At 44.7% G+C, this 16,791-nt stretch overlaps 1 protein-coding gene across 1 annotated transcript; it reads right to left on the bottom strand.

The window, feature by feature from the left end:
* Positions 1-4,324: 4,324 nt before the first annotated feature.
* Prokr1 (prokineticin receptor 1) lies at positions 4,325-16,666 on the bottom strand. The gene is made up of 3 exons (XM_019205342.2): positions 16,341-16,666; positions 13,776-14,437; positions 4,325-5,781 (listed from the first exon to the last, which is right to left on the bottom strand). The coding sequence occupies exons 2-3, from the start codon at positions 14,291-14,293 to the stop codon at positions 5,085-5,087; spliced, it is 1,215 nt and encodes a 404-aa protein (XP_019060887.1). The 5' UTR covers positions 14,294-14,437; positions 16,341-16,666; the 3' UTR covers positions 4,325-5,084.
* Between the last annotated feature and the right edge of the window lie 125 nt (positions 16,667-16,791).

Below are 16,791 nucleotides of genomic sequence, written 5' to 3'. Positions count from 1 at the left end.
GTATTTCATTGTTTATTTATTTTTTGGTCTGAAACTGTTTTTTTTAAGAAGAGGCTATACACTTTACGAGGTATCAAAGGTACCCAAGGCTCTCAAAGTTTTGGGATTCTGCATTAAATTCACCTGCTGAGATTAAATAAACTTCACTAACAAGGGAGAAAAATGTGAGTTGTGGCAGATTGTGGCTTTAGAAAATCTGGTTGATTTTGGAAGAGATTTCTCACCAGTGAGCAGATTCCAGAAAAATCACTTAAAGGCTGCAGCACAGAGTGACTAAAAATGCAAGCTCTGGGGTCAAACTGTTTGGCTTCAATCTCAGCACACTGCTCGTGTGACTGTGAACAACTTCCTGAGTTTAGACCTGACATCCTCATCTGTAAAATGAGAATGATACACACTCCTGACTCAGACAGAGGTTGTGTGAAGACCGAGATAAGTCCTGTAACTCATTCAGCTCAGCCTGGCACATATAGCTCTTCCACACTAGCATGAAAGTCAGCCGCACTTGTGTCCAGCAGCCCGCTCCTGTGCATTCTTTCTTTTATTTTTGTTCTGAAATGTCTTACTCACCCATCATCCCAGACATACTTCTTCTCACGCTATTCTCTCCTTCAGGCAAATTTGCCTCTCTGCCACATGCCCTCACCTGCTAGCAAAACCCACTCTCGGATAAGGCTCTGATACCCCTTACTTAAGTCTCTGTGCTTTTCAATACTTTTTGTTAACCTCTCCCAGGATGACAGCCCTTTAACTATCTGAGAAGGCTTTGCTTCCAGCAAAAGCAATTTCAGTTTCCAGAAACAGATAAATGTTTCTCTTTACATTGGTATGCCCATCTTTTTACTTCTCTGCACCTCACTGTTCCCATTCAAGCTCCACTTCATCCAAAAACCTTCCTTACCTCTCTTGTCTTCACTGGCAGGGGCAGGAGGTGGCCCTCTGATGTCTCCAAATTCTGGCACATAGGGACTGCTGGCCAGTCTGGACATTCAACTAAGCCTGGCTTTTTTATCTCTCTCTTCTGCTTACAAGCAAGCAGCTGTTCTCAGGAGTAGGGGCCTACTGTCTGTCTATTTTTACATTCTCCGGGACCTCCAACTAGGCAAGGTAAGAAAGATAAGCTATGGACACCTCTAAGGGGTGCTTTCTTAGCACCTCCTGACCTCTGTGTCTGAACTGTGAGGTCCTGGGGTAGAATGAGCTAAACTTGGCTTCCAAATGAGCTAGGAATATCTTTGCTAAACTCTTTAAGAGTCTCTAGAGCAGGCCAGGCTAGGTAGGGCAAAACAGTTATCCTAAGGATTCTTGGAAAGAATCCTCCCTTTTCTACGATGTGGTTGCTCCCAGCATCCAGGAGTACCATGAAGTAAGAATCCTGGACTATGCTCCAGGAGCCTTGGGATTATAAACCTGGCTGCCACAGTGATAGCTATGGGACCTTGAACATCTCTCTCCCCCCTTCTGGATTTTAGTTTCATCAACTGTAAAATTAATGTTTTGAATTTAATACTCTCACACACTGAGAAGGAGAATTGGACTCATTCTTTGTGGATACATTCCAAAATTCATCATATTTTTCAAGAAATAAGACTCATGCTTATAATTTTCCAGTCACCCTACAAATTCTCTAGCACTCTTTCCCATGATGAGTATGGAACTCATTTCACGCTTCCCAATGTGCTGAGGTAACCACCACATTACCTTCTTTTAATGTCTTTAGTTGAAGAAATTATTTAAAAATATGTCCGTAGTAGGCAAAAATCTCAAAAGCTTCTTTTATTTTAGTTATGGAAATAGTTTGATTCTAAAAAATCATGTCTATTTGTCTGAATGTTGAAAGTATTTAGAGAACAGAAAAGAAATGTAGACTCATAAGTGTCAGCTTGGGCTTGCCACCAGTTTGTGGTGATACTGTCAACTGGGCAGTGAGTTCAATGAACTTGAACATAGTGCGGTATTATAGGGTTACCTCATTCACTCTGCATACGTGGACTTTTAGCCTATTCAACTAAGAGAATCATATGTTATGCCTGCCACTGGCATAAATGCTTCCTCAGATTTCAAGTCTTGAAATACCGCTAAAAAGTGTCAGCGGTATTATCAGAGCAGACTTAAAAGGAAAGGATCTATAAAGATCTATAAGTCTCTTCAGGGTGGAGAGGTGAAATGTGTAGGCAGTGAGAACATGAGGTCGTACTGCCCCCACAATCCACGTGATCATGAAATCTATTCAGTGTTCACTCAAAGGACGATCTCACTAGAACTAGGAAAAGAATTGAGAAGGCAGGAAGAATGTAAAAGGACAGTTTGACCAGTGAGCATATATATATATATTTTAATTTTACTTACTGACAACACAGTTTTGTTCCCTATAAAATCACTAGCAGACAATGATATATAGAAATTACACATAGTTAAACAAGTACTAATACATACATTTTAGACTGAACAGCAAAAAGGAGTTTGGTTGTCATGTACAAAAACCTCCTAACATAATCGACTGTTTAGCAATCTTTATGGGAAGAGTGCCTCTAATGCCATTAAATTGTATAACTTTCTTACTTTTAATCCCTAAACTAACCCTTGATTTTAAAATGTAATATACAATTTTATTTAAAAACTAAGAATTGCTCTCCAATGTGTATTTAGTTTAGGCAAATACTTTAATTGCTTTTTATTTTCTCAGAGAATTCTGAATAAACTGTAGGGTCTTTGGGCAATGAAAAGAAATAGGGAAAAACAGGTAAATCTTTGAAAATGTGTTTTCTGAGGAAATAACAAAAAAATAAACTGCTATCAAAAATGAAGAGTTAACTAAGTATATAGTCGTAGGGTGAATATTTCATAGTAATCACTTAGGTTTATAAATATCCTGTTCTTGAATTAAATAAGAAGGGGCAAGTCCACTCTGTAGTTCTCCATGATTATTGGAATAAAAGTGACTTGGAAATGCTGTTATTTTGCTCAAACTCATACTGCCTGGGAATGCACAGGAGAAGGTGGTTAGTACTTCTGAGATCCCAAAGATGCTCTGATGCTAGAGTTTTTAAAACTCTGACCATTTCCTGACAGGAGATTAATTTGCCCTGCCTTCCACTAGCTGTCATCAAAAGTTACAGCCTTGTTTGTACCACACATCATTAGGAAAGTAATGCATGCTGCACTGCTAAGAAGGGTAAGGGAATATAATTCACAGAATGAAAAATAAAAGGAGAATACAAGTTTGCTGGATACAGAAGCCAAGGCTGAAGGTAGCAAGTGAGTCTTTGCCCAAGCACACTACATTGTCACTAGTCCATCTTTTTTACTACTTCTGTGGTTGAAAGCAGTTTCGCACACATTTTATTGGCTTTCACAACTATCCTGACATTAGGTACCATGGGTATTATCTCTGTCTCAGAGAAGTTTTCTGAAGGCCACATAGATGAGAGCCACAGCTGAATCTTAGACCTTCTGGGTCCAAAGTTCCAAATTCAAAACACCAAATGAAAGAGGGAAAAAAGTGGGATGAGCCTTCAGTACCTGTGGGGTCCCCACAGCCCCCGTTGGAATGCTGTCCCAAGCCACTTGTGTTCTTTCCTGATATGCACAGCTCCACCTTGAGCGATATGCCCTGCCGCTGGAACTCATGACTTCACGCGAAGGAGTTCAAATGCAATGGCCTATTCCTCCCAAGAATGTTTCCATGTTGTGAAAGAAGTGAGTCTCAATCCAAAGGAATCTTGACTGGGATGGGTTTTGGGCTCACTGACAAGTGCATCCTACCTTCCAATCACAGTGATAGCTGTGCCTCATCAGCCCAGCTGGTTAGGAAGGAGCTCTTCCTCTCATACTTGAAAGCTGGTGAGAGTGAAAAAATGTGTGATATCCACATTGATGTGGTAACATTCAAAGCTCCCACACTTCACAGCATGAAGATACGAGAAGGAACGGAAGCCTAATGGTCAAAGCCAGAATAACAGAGGCAAAACAATGCCATCCTTGCAACCAGGGAGCTTGAGCCTCTGCCCTGAGCCCCACACAGGGAATTTTGACTCTCTTCAACTGTACCTTCTTCCTCCTGGGCTGAGTAGTCCATAAAGCCAAGGGGACATGCCCACACCAAGCATCCCCTCTGCAGACTTTCCCTAGGGAACTTCATAATTCTTTTTTTCCCATTAAGTGGATCAGTACTTTTTTTTTTTTTTTAAAGACATGGTCTCACTATGTAGTCAAGACTGACCTGGAACTCAGTATGTAGCCCAGGCTGGTCTTGCACTCATAGCGATCCTCCTGCCTCAGCCTCCCAAGTGCTGGGATTACAGGTGTGCGCCACTACGCCCGGCTGATTGGTACATTTAAAGCAAACAATACAGTTACATTTATCATTCTCTGTCCAAATAGCATCCAGGGTTTTTATAGTCTCATCTCCATCCTTCTCCTGACAAAACTTACTACGGATGTTCAGAGCCCTGGGCTTGGGGGTGGGGGCAAGGGTAGGGCCATAGAAAAGCACAGGGAGTGCAAACTTGGCCACACAACATGAGGTGTCCCTGTGCTCTCATACAAAGCTATTCACAGTGAGAGTCAGACCAGGGATGAGAAGCGAAGGGCTACAGAAAGAGCTAGGAACCTCTTTTGACTTTCTTGGCCCAGCTTTGCAAATGTTAGGAGTGAACTCAAGCTAGAAAACAGTGAGACAAGTGTTTGATGAGCAGCTGAGATGATCCAAGGATCTTTTCACACTCCAAACAAATGTACTCTGGCTCCCTTGTGGAAACCTCCTTAATCCAGTCTGTGTCACACTTGACTTGGGTTTAATTCCTGTTTTGTTTCATCCACTAAATGTCACCAACATATTAGTTTTCATCAGTGCCTGCTCTTTGCACAAATTAGATATTCAATGAATATTGACCTCTAGTGACAATGTGTAGTCTCATCTGTTTTAGACATTTCAAGCTTATTGGACACAATATCTCCGTGGTTGTCCATTCACTCTCCTGTCTGCTGAAAACCAAGAGTTCCTGGTTGGGCCATGTACCCAAACACATCGGTTGCCTCCCAAAGATCTTGTCTTCTGTTTAAACTTTGCAAGGCCCATGGGGTTATTTTAGTCGGATGCAGTCTACCTCTTCTGTGGCAGGCATCCCGGTAGTTTTGAGATCAAGGTCAGCACTCGACTTACTCCCATGGTAAGAAGACTTCCAGTGGAGCAGCATAACCTTCTTGAAGTACTTGATGGTGTTGTTCTTGACGGTCACAAAGCAGAGGGTGTTGATCATGCTGTTGCTCATGGCGATGCACTCGACAATGTAGAAGGCAGTGAGGTAGTGTTTCTCCCTCACGAACACAGTGGGGAAGAAGTCGCGCACAATGGTGAAGCCATAGAAGGGCGCCCAGCACAGCACATAGGCCGTGAGGATGCCCATGAGGACCAGCACCGTCTTCCGGCGGCAACGCAGCCGCTTGCGGATCTGCTCAGTCTGGAACCCAGGGACCTCCTTGAACCAGAGCTCCCGGGAGATCCTGGCATAGCACAGGGTCATGGTGACTACAGGGCCCACAAATTCGATGCCAAAGATGAAGAGGAAGTAGGACCTGTAGTAGAGCTGTTGGTCCACTGGCCATATCTGGCCGCAAAAGATCTTCTCCTGGGACTTGACAATGATGAGGATGGTTTCGGTGGTGAAGTAGGCCGAGGGGATGGCAATGAGGATGGACACTGTCCACACCAAGGCGATCAGACCAGTGGCCGTTTGACACTTCATCCGTGGTCTCAGAGGGTGGACAATGGCCAGATACCTGGGGCAGGAGTACAAATGCAGTCAGCCAGTCAGAGGAGCAGGTAATGGATAAGAATTTCATTTTTGCATCATTGTGAGGAGCAACCAAATTATAGGGGTGAAAAGCCCCATGAGGTGTGGACTTCCAGGAGAGGCTGGCTTGGATGCAAACTCAGCTCCACTTCTAACTAGCTGTGAAACTTCAGGCAACTTTTTCTCGATCTCTCTGAACCTCAATTTCTTGCAAAAGATTTTTGCTCATTTTTAAAAATTAGGTACAATAGTATATGCACTGCTCCTGCCAAAGTTGTAAACCTAGTATATATACAAAAATGGCACAAATTATTATGGAATACAGTGATAATACTTCCTACCAGTTTCCAGCCTGACATAATTCCCAGGTCTTGTCTGTTCATCCTAATTAAGTTTAGAGCTTAATCAACCTGGTAACTCTAAAGAACTTCTAGAACTTGCCCTTTCCAAAGGAAGCTCCAGGCAGTTTTGTCTTCATTCTACATTTTTTAAAATACTGCTCAGTGATGCAGAGGTGAGGGTAAGCAGTGCCCGTTTATCTCATTTTTCCAGGTAGAAAGATGGAGGCAGCTGAGGAGAGATGAGTGACTTAAGGTCATATACCACAAGACCCATGATGGAAAACACTTAACCTCAGCTCCTAGGGTTGATGTGAAAAATCAATTGAGAATATACATGAGTGTAATTTTTTGTAACCACAAAGCAACAAATGGTAAAAGACATTGCTTTTGTTCACTACTAAAGAACCCACACAGCAGTTACCACAGTGGCCCAGGAAGGAGAGAGCACTTTCGTGGAGCTGTGAGTCATTGGTGCGGTATGGCAGCGCCCATCCCAGAGTGGGAGCAGACTTAGGACGAGAGCTCTGGTTTCCTGGAAGCCTTTGCACATCTGGCAGGGGTGGAAGTTGGAGAAGGAGAAAGACAGAAGTGAAGAGGGAAGGAATGACGAGTCAACCCTGAAAATAAACAGGTTCTCGTGTATCCACAGCTTACCCCAGGTAAGGCTGAGTGCAAATTGGTTTCCACTGGACCCGATCCTTTCGAGATTTTCTTGCCTGGGATTTTGATCTGAAGAGAAGTTTGTGTGCGTGTGAGTGTGTGTGTGTGTGTGTGTGTGTGTGTGTGTGTGTGTGATTATATTTCTGCTATTTCTGTTTCTTCCCATAACATCAGCAGCCAAAACAACTGAGGGTATTTGGAGGGTTTACTGGAGACTCCTGTTCTCACCCAACTCCTGAAAGACGATAGATGAAGCTGGCTGGGGCGAGTCCATTCTCTGGACACTGAACTGGCTGCCACAGTGGCCACCAGCATCCATCTCTGGCCCTGTAGCCAACGACACGGCACTGAGAAATGGAAAAGGAATCTCTGAAAAGCACGAGTAATGCTCTGCCAAGGTGTGTGTGCGGGGCCTTTCAGAAAGGCCACAGTGCTCCGGCCGTCACCAGTGCATTAAACGTGCTCAGATTCCTAAGAAAAATAAAGTGTCCTCAATTGGCTTACTTTCCCTCCATCCACCCCAAAATTCTGCTAGTCATTTTGCCAAAGAAAACTTCTAGCTTCACATTTGTTCACCATATGAATTGTTACTATGTATTTCTGTTCCTTTCTTGTACTGTGTTTTTCAATGAATCATTAGGTAATAACCCCATCTAGGACTCAGAAGACCCGGAATCAAGTCCCAGCTTTGCCACAAACTTGTATGAACTTGAGTCATTTTTCTTAACCCTGTTGGTTAAATGTCCTTATTTATAAAATGGAAGTGTCAAAAAAAATTTTTAAAATAAAATGGAAGTGTCATCTGGATACTGTGAGGCTCCAATAAGGTGGTATATAAAGAGCAATAAGCTATTAATATCTGAGAAAATACTAATACCTTAAAATGTATTTTTGTCAGAGCTCTTCTGTCTACGCAGCAATATTCTTTGACCTATTTTTGGTAAATACTGAATTTGCAAGTCCTCTCCTGCTTTCTACTTACTGAATCCAATCTTCACTTCAAAAAAAATTTGCAGGGTTATTTGATCCGACTCTGTCTGATATCTCCCCAAATCTCTTACCTGAGGTTTCTACCATGTACTGTGCAAGAGGTCTTTCTGATATACTTGCATATAGACAAGGTACACAAAACTATTTTGGGGATTTCCGTCAGCCTTAGCTAGGCTAGGATCAGAATTCCAGAGCTCCAATATTGACAATACTTGCTTATGTGTGTAAAGAATTTACAAGTTTTAGAGACTGTTCAAATCCACATTTGCAGTAGATAATCCCAACTCCACTACATGGATAAGGGACCAAACAGTCCCATTTTCAAAATGAGCAACCTGAAGCTTTGAGAAGAAGCTACACAGCTAGAAGATGATGAAGCCATGACTCAGACCCAACCTTGTTGTAAATCCAGTGGCCTCACCAACACGCCATTTGCCTCTGCTCTTTCCAGAAAGAGCAAGCAATTCCCTTTCCTCCTGCCTTCTCAGTATCCCAGCAGCTGTCTCCTTCTATCTCTCCATCACAGTTGATTTCCACCTACTGACATTCCATGAAAGGGTCAGACACTTGGCAGCTACTTTTCTCTAATCATCAACACTGTCTTGCTAGTCTATGTGCCTGTGACTGTGTAGTCTATGACTGTATTGGCTTAGGTTCAGATCCATCCAAAGCCAACAGTTGTCAGAGAACAAGGAATAAAGGCTGCTGGACAAAGAGATGCCCAGGGCACAGTATAAATCTGGTACTGGTGGTTGCAGCAGCTACTAGATTGGTTGTAGGATGGGCAGAGAGTACCACCTTCTCCTACAGGGAAGCTGGCCCCGATCAATGAATCCACCAGGGGAATCTGTGCTTCCTAAGGCTGGGAAAAGTTACTGAGATCTCTGTGAGCTTTGTGAAAGCAGGAAAAGAGCATCTTGCAGCTGGTTTCCGGACTAGTGGGTTTCCTCAGAATTGTGAGTAAAAGAAGAGAGGATCCCACCCCCAGAACCCCAGTGCTATGAGACCCATGGGATACACTTCAGTGACAGCGCAGGTGTCTCTGCTCCAAAGAAGAAACCCTTGAGAGGGACAGAGTTCTCTCAATATACTTTTCACTTCCCTTCTGCCATCAGGTTGTCTGCGGTCTGATCAAAAAATACAGTGAATGCATTCCAAATTTAGAAATTCAAAATTTTTAAAATGTGTTACAGTAAAAGACCCATTGCCATTATTCCACCATAAAATACTCTCTCTTGCTTTGAACACACTTTTCATCCCATTCATTGCTCTTGCCACTTTCTGAAGCAAATCGTGAAGACCTCTGTTATAAGTATCTTTTCAAGGCTGCCTCAATATTCTGAATAAAATCAAAATATTATGGTAATTTGTGTCAAATAAAGACATTACACTGTATCTTCATCCACCTTATTTACCAGGTCTCACACTGTGTGACTTCTGGCCCTGCTCCAAGGTCAGGAAGACCTTGAAATGTAATATTTTGAGTCAATTCAGGTCATCATGGCGGGAGCAGCACTACTGTAGATATTCAAGGATGAGAACTGCTTCAGAAAGTGACAACAGTGTGTTTGAAGCCAGGAGGGAATATTTGAGCATTATTTTTGTCAATGTGTCTTTTCTGAGAACTTCACTGTATTTCATGATCCTACCTCATATTCCCTCTATTGGATTTTGAGAGCTTCTGCAATATGACTCTATCCTTTCTGATCTCTGTTCTCCTTACATTACTTTGTCCTTGCCACACTTTCCTCCCAAGGTTCTTCACGTCAGACACTGCCACCATGAGGCTTTTTCAAATTCTGTTCCATCCTCTTGGACAACCTTTCCTCGCCTTTACTGATCTTCATTTGTTGAAGGTCACTTTAAGAGTCGACCACTTCCCTGAAGCCTCCTCTGACCTCTCCAGTACACGATGATCTCAGCCTTTTAAAAATTTCATTCAAAAGTTGTCCTTCACTTGGTCTTTAACGTTTTTATCCACGCAAGTTTCCTCCCTCCATCCTAACCCCTAAGACGTAAGCTTCTGAGGGGAAAGGATTATGTCTTGCTTCTTTTACAATTTTACTGTCCATGAATGTGGGACACCTTGTGGGATTTTAATAAAACCTCATCCTCATCAAGTACCTGGCACAGGGGGAATAGAAATGTAAAAAATGCTGTGGTGACAGTTCTCAAAGGAGGTTGTAACCTGATTTGGAGAACAAGGCATAAATGTGATTACCAGCCTGAGATTGGGTGGCAGTCTGGGACTAGATAAGAGGTTAGAAGTGCAGCAAAGGATGTTGAGCTGTGCTCTTTGGAGACAGTGGACTCACAATGGGTCATTAAGCAAGGAAGGGACGTGTGTTCAACACTGATTAATCTGGCTGCAGCCTTGGTTACTTTCCCCAAGGCACAGGGACCTGCTCAGTGTTCCTAGAACCCATCAGGTCTGTTCCTGCCTTGGGGGCATTTGCATTTATAATCCCCTTTGTCTACAAGCTTTCTCCCAGTCTTCTCAAGGCTGACTCTTCCTCCAACAGTCAGAAGTCAGTTTAAAGGTCTGCTCAGAGAATTTATCCTGATCCCTTACCTAGAACAGGGGCAGCGCTCAGTCCTCTCAGCGTTTTTGTGGGTGTGTTTGCACTGTTTGTCACTGAATTGTCTTCTGTCTGCCTAGCAGTCATTTCTTGGATATAACTTCTTCTGCTTGGTTATAATGTCCACAAGGGAAGGAGCTTTTAAAATTTTCTCTTATTCACCATCCTATCCCCAGTGCTTGATAGAGTACCTGTCACATCAGAGCTCCTCTAAGAAAATTGTTAGAGCGAATCCATGCACACATGGGTGAAAGAAAGTCTAGGGTGAATTGCAAGGAGAGTAGAGTTGGCAGCTGGGCAGAGCCAAGGGAGACCAAATGCAGGAAGTCCAAGGGGAGCCCATGACATTCCAAAGCAAGATAGGGGCAGAGGTGTTGTACGAGGGCCTGGTAGTTGAATATGAATGCTAGAGAATGAGAGAGGGGCCAGGAGGAAAGAGACCTTCAAGCTTTGATGCCTGGGTGAGCAATGGAAGAAACAGGAGAAGCAGAAATCCAAGCTAGGAGAAAACAAAACAGTTCTGTTATGCTATAGTTTGATAGCTGTGTCTTTAAAAAAAAAAAACTTTACATTATGAATTTGTCTAACATGTCATCAAAACAATAGTTTCAGTGAAATTGAAGAGGTTAGCCAATGGGAAATGTTCATTAGCTTTTCTGGCTTTGTGGTTGTTGTCCTTGTTGTTTTACTAGTTAATATAAGAACTACGATATGTACTAGTTAGGGTTAACTCTGTCTTAAATGTTATTTTAAACGATGCAATATATTAAGTTTTATTATTAATCTCATTTTATATATGAGAAAACTGAGGCATAGAGAAGTCAAATTATTAAAATAAGACCTACAGTGAATAGATGGTATAGCAAGAATACAAACCTAGGTACATGAACTGTTAATACCATCCCTAGAGAAGTTGCATTAGCAAAAATAGAGGCATTTTTATACTAAGATAAAAATTTCATGTCCAAAGCTGAGCAAATCAAACTTGAAAATTGCCAGTAATATTTCAAACAGCACATGAGACCAGACAAAAAGTCAACGATTCTGAGACCACGAAATTGAAATTAGATGGTAGCAACACATTAAAATAAAAATATGAAGCATAGATCACAAATATCAATTTTTAAAAGAAAACTTAATGCACTAGAGCAACCTGCTAGTGAACCAAGGCAGAGGTCAGTATGGTGCCAGCACACCATGATTTCCTACAAAGCCAGGGTGTAAGCTTCCAATCACAAACCAACTCTGAGCAACAGCATTTGCTATGCTGCAAAGTGTATACCCCAATTCCCTTTTCTTGGTGTTCCTAATTTGCATTATGTAAACTCATAATGTGAGAAAGATGTCTGCAGTATTTTAGACAAGGTGCCTTCAGCTGAAAGTAGCAAGTGGGTTTGAAGGAATTCAGCAGAATGAGGATGATTGGTTGACAAAGATATTATCTTTCACACATTAAAAATAACTCAGTGCCCTTCAGTCTACCCTAGCATCCTCATCCTTGAAGCCCTGCTGCAGTTGTCAGCCCTGTTGACCAGGGGGCCCCTGCATGGTGAAATGGACCTCCCCTTGGGAGCAGAGCCCTACTCCACAGCCTACTTTACTTTTCATGGCTTAGAGCACCCCTGAGACTAGATGGCCTGCTAGCATGCATGTCCCGGGTAAGACTTCATATATTTTGTCCTGGTCATGTATCAAGAGAAAAAGAAGCAGTTTCCATGTTCAGGAAAGGTCAGACACCAATTCCCTGGAGCTCTTCCCTGTAGATTTCAGCAGCACGACCTCTGCTTGAACTCTGCTCTCCTGCTTTTGCTGTAGGCTCACCCAGAATTCTTGGCTAAGTAAACCAAGTCCTTGACATCCTTCCCTGGGGAAAGGAGGCAGTGGCTCTGCACCAAAGTGGGGCAATGGATCTTAAAGCCAGCTCCTTCTATCCCCTTTCCTCAGGAGTAGACCTTCTCCAGGTTGTTCTACCACTGGATGCCTTCTACTCAGCTTCACAAAACACGCTTGGTTAGCTGTGCTTCTCTCTGGAACACTGACTTGGGATGCCTGACTGCTAGGGCCAGGTTGAGCCCCACAGAGCCCCAAGGCCCTGGAACAAAGAGAATCAGGCTGTCTGGGTCAGAAGGGATACTGGCTGTTCAGATCTTAGTACATGGAGGTCTGATTTAACCCTCAGGGTAACTGGCTATGTACCATAGCAAGGAGCTTTGTCATGAGAGACAGCAAAGTGGGCAGAGAAGTTTGTAAAAACTATTCCCAGGAACAAGGCCACTCTGGCTCATTAGTAAGTTTATACCACATGAAAATAACTATGAAAAAGGTTTACAGAGAATGCTACCACTAATTTTATTTACCATTACTAGAAATAGCTCTTTTGCACTTTTGCATACAAATGAAGATCAAGATGCAAAGTGATTTATGCAAAACAATTAAGCAAGCACATATTCCCTTTTTGTTTTTTCAAAATTCCCTCAATTTTGTTTAAAAATCAATTGCTATTAGGAGAATATACCGGTACAGAAATTCTTTTTTTTTAATTAATTTTATTGGTACATTTTAGATATACATAATGATCACATTTATCATAGCGAATTTGTATCTGCACATATCTTGATTCTTCTTTTTTCCCCAATCTCCTCCCCTCCCCTCAATCTGATAGATAAATACTTGATAAGATAAAAACTGCCCTTGATGGGCCAGAGATTTAGCTCAGTGGTTCTGCTGCCTGCCTCACAAGCACAAGGACCCGAGTTCAATCCCTGGTAGAAAAAAAAAAACTGCCCTTGATGGGCCAGAGATTTAGCTCGGTGGTTCTGCTGCCTGCCTCACAAGCACAAGGACCCGAGTTCAATCCCTGGTAGAAAAAAAAAAACTGCCCTTGATGGGCCAGAGATTTAGCTCGGTGGTTCTGCTGCCTGCCTCACAAGCACAAGGACCCGAGTTCAATCCCTGGTAGAAAAAAAAAAACTGCCCTTGATGGGCCAGAGATTTAGCTCAGTGGTTCTGCTGCCTGCCTCACAAGCACAAGGACCCGAGTTCAATCCCTGGTAGAAAAAAAAAAACTGCCCTTGAAATTTTCAAGTTCACTCCAGAAGTAACTGCCTAGTACTTAAACATATCCCTTAAGATCTGTCTACTCTATACCTGGAATGACCACAACATTCAGAGCAGGCTTACAGCAGTGTGATCAAAAGCCTTTCTACTGCACAACGGTAGGGGGCTCCATTGCCTCCTGCCTGACCAAACCTGGAAACTAGAACGCTTCTCTCTTTTGAGTGCCTCGTGCATCCACATATGGGGGGAGTACAGATCCTTCTCATCTATCTGCAAGTGCAGGAAAGAAAGGGCCAATTCCAAGTCTCTTCCTCACTGACCACTTTTGTTGCCCCCACTCCCCCTGCACTCACCTGTCAATGGCGATGGCTAGCAGAGCATTAGTAGAAACGTAGAGAGAGACAGTGCGCAGGTAGTTGACCGAGGCACACAGGACGTGGCCATGCTCCCAGGAGAGTTGGCGCACCACATAGTAGTCCATCTCAAAGGGACAACAGACAATGGCCACCAGGAAGTCGGAGACAGCCAGGTTGGCGATGAGTAGGTTGGTGAGGTTGCGCAGCTTCTTATAGCGGGCCAGGGCAACAATAAAGATGAAGTTGCCAATGCCACAGACCAGCATGATGCCCACCAGCGCCATGCCAATGATGATCTTGGCAGCAAAGAAAGTCTGGGAATTGGTCATATCCTCCTCTTCATCCAAGGGCATGTCATAGTCACCGTAGCTGAAGTTGAATGGCAGGGAAGCAGCTTGGGCTCCATGAGAGTCCAGTACAGAAAGGAAGGTGGTAGAGGAATTGGTGGCATTCTCATCCATGGCCCCCATTCCTACCTCCATCTTGCCAGTCAGGGCTGGTTGGGGCCGGTCCATGCTGTGAGCAGCACTGCTGGGAATTCTCCTGGAGTGATATTTGTACAGTCAATGTCTTCCCTCTCTGCTGACAGAGCTCTCCCCTAATGATTCAGTGTCCCTGCCAGCATCCTTGGGGTAGTGTATCCCAGCTCCATTCTAAGCCTTTGAAAGATACACAAACAGTTGGTTACATGTTGAATGAACCTGAATGAATCCGAAATCATCCTGTATCCTAAGCAGATCTATTAGCCACCTGCTGAGTGTGAATATAGGACAATGGAGTGGAAATAAAGAAACAGAGAGAGGAAATAAATGAAAACCACATATCCCCTCAAACAAGGAAGACCAGATTGCTATAGAAACAAATCAGTCTCTGACTTTATTTACTTCCATTCCACCAAATGTACATTTTCTCAAGGACCACAGGCGAGAGCGTAAGAAGGCTGATGAGACCAGAAGTAACCTGCTCTGAACTCTTATTACTGTCCTGACTGCCTGAACTACTTTCTAGGTGAACAGTCCCATTCTGTGGCAGCAACAGCTCCTTTCCAGTAGCTCAAAAACAAACAAACAAACAAGCAAATATTATTCTGTTAGCTATAGCAGGACAACTTTGAGACAACCTGTTTGTTCCCACTAGCTGATCATCTGGCAAAACACCACTATAAAATCATGACACCATGCAGCAGCTTCTTTCCCTTAACTTCAGCAAGCTTCCTTTCCCTCAAAATCTGCTGTGACCCTAGAAGCTAGGCACAGTGTTTACCACTGCCTGTCCCCATGCAGAGGCTTTGGTGACAAAGTCTCAGCCTATCACCCACTAAATGCATTAGAGGGGGGATCTGATAGTGGAATCTTTCCTGGGCTGCTTGTGTGTCCTGAGGTAAATAGCTTAAACACTCATGGTTTCAAACTCCTCCAGGCAGATCAATAATGTCTGTAAAGCACAGAGCTCCCTGGAGAGGGAGAGTGTTACACCCCAATGCAAGGAATTCTGTGTACTCAGGCCTCTCAGCCAACTAGCTTCAAGGAAGGGGAGGGGAATCCTGGCACTGAGACCACCACAGGACACATTAGGGCTGGGGGTAGAGGGTTTATCAGGAGCACTGGAAAGACAGAAAGGAAACCAGAGCCCCCTCCCCCAGCCCCTACCCTGCTGGGTCCCTGTAGTCCCTCCCAAAGCCTGAAAACTTCAGACTAGGGAGCTGCACACATAAAAAGGGCTAGGGTCTGTAGTGCACCCTAAATATTAACAGAACAAGAGGGAGAAGGACAGCAATCCTGAGTTCCCGGAAAAGGAAGACACCCGGATGATGCCGAGAACCTCCCAAGAAAGCCTGTTGCCCCAGCTCCTCAGGGAAAGGCACCTGGAGCCTGGCTTAGGTTAAAGTCCCTCTGCACCCCTAGAAGTTTCAGCCCCAATGCTGCCTCCCTCTTCCAGCTCCTCATCCGGATTACGTCCTCCTCTGGGCTCTCAGTCTTGTCCAGCAGCTCTGCCTCTCCCCATCGGGTGTGAAAAGCAGAACCCAGAGCTGAAAAGCCAAAAGGGGCCAGGGCTTGAGCGCCAGTGAAACTCGGCTCACCCTCTGCAGGGCCCTGTGTACCAGGGGCACGCCACCCCGGGGAATACCTCTCAAGCATGCTACCCGGAGGGCTCAAAGTCAGGATTTGAAACAAGAATACGGAAACTTCTAGGGTGGTGGGGAGTATTAAAAGACTAAGGATTTGAAGAGAAACTGTTCTGAATCTCCTGTATTCTCAGCTCTCAGGGAGGAACCCCACTCCCCACTTTCCCTACCCTGTCCTCTGGATTGCTGGAAAGCGCTAGCCCCTGGCGACCCCTGATCTATCCTACTACCAGTGCTCGCTTGCTGCCAACTTTCTTCTGGGAGCCTGGGCGGCTTATACAAAAGGACAGAAAGGGGGAGTAACCTGGATCTCCTGAAGAAATGCACTCTTTCGAGTCCCTGGGAAATCCCCCTCCGCATTCAAAAGCCCGCTCTCCCTCCAGGCCACCCAGCGGCCTCTGTGCCCATGGGGTCCGGAGGGGAGGGCAGCTCAGTACCTGAGGCCGCCGGCGCCCAGCGATCCAGAAAAGGATGCTTCTTGTAGAGGTCCTCGGACTCTTTCTCCTCTTCTTGATCTTACCTAGGCTTGGGCTTGATTTGCGCTCACGCTGCCTGGGCAGAAGCCGGGAGAGGCAGCCCAGACCACGCCAGCTCCCAGCTCGGGTCCGCCTCTCTCTCGCTGTCCCCGCCCTCAGCATTTAAGGGACGCCCCAGACTCCCGCAGGCAGAGGCGAGTGCCGGGCTCCCCGGGGTGCTCGAGCGCTGCTGTAAGCTAGGATGCATAAAGGTCGCCAAGGTTTAGTCGGAGAGCCAGGTAGTTCCCTGCCGCTGAGCGGAGCAGGAGGGCGTGCTCCCGGGCTCCGACTCCGGAACTGTGGCCTGGGCGGGAAGGAGGGCTCTGCGCCCTGGGCAGGGCTGTGCGCCCAGCCCGCAGGCGGTGTGGCCTGG

The sequence above is a fragment of the Fukomys damarensis genome, unplaced genomic scaffold, assembly GCF_012274545.1.
Source record: "Fukomys damarensis isolate Sample0158 unplaced genomic scaffold, DMR_v1.0_HiC HiC_scaffold_2, whole genome shotgun sequence".
NCBI classification, from domain to species: Eukaryota; Metazoa; Chordata; class Mammalia; order Rodentia; family Bathyergidae; genus Fukomys; species Fukomys damarensis.
Note: the sequence above shows the minus strand (reverse complement) of the source record. Positions and strands in the feature narration are given on the sequence as shown.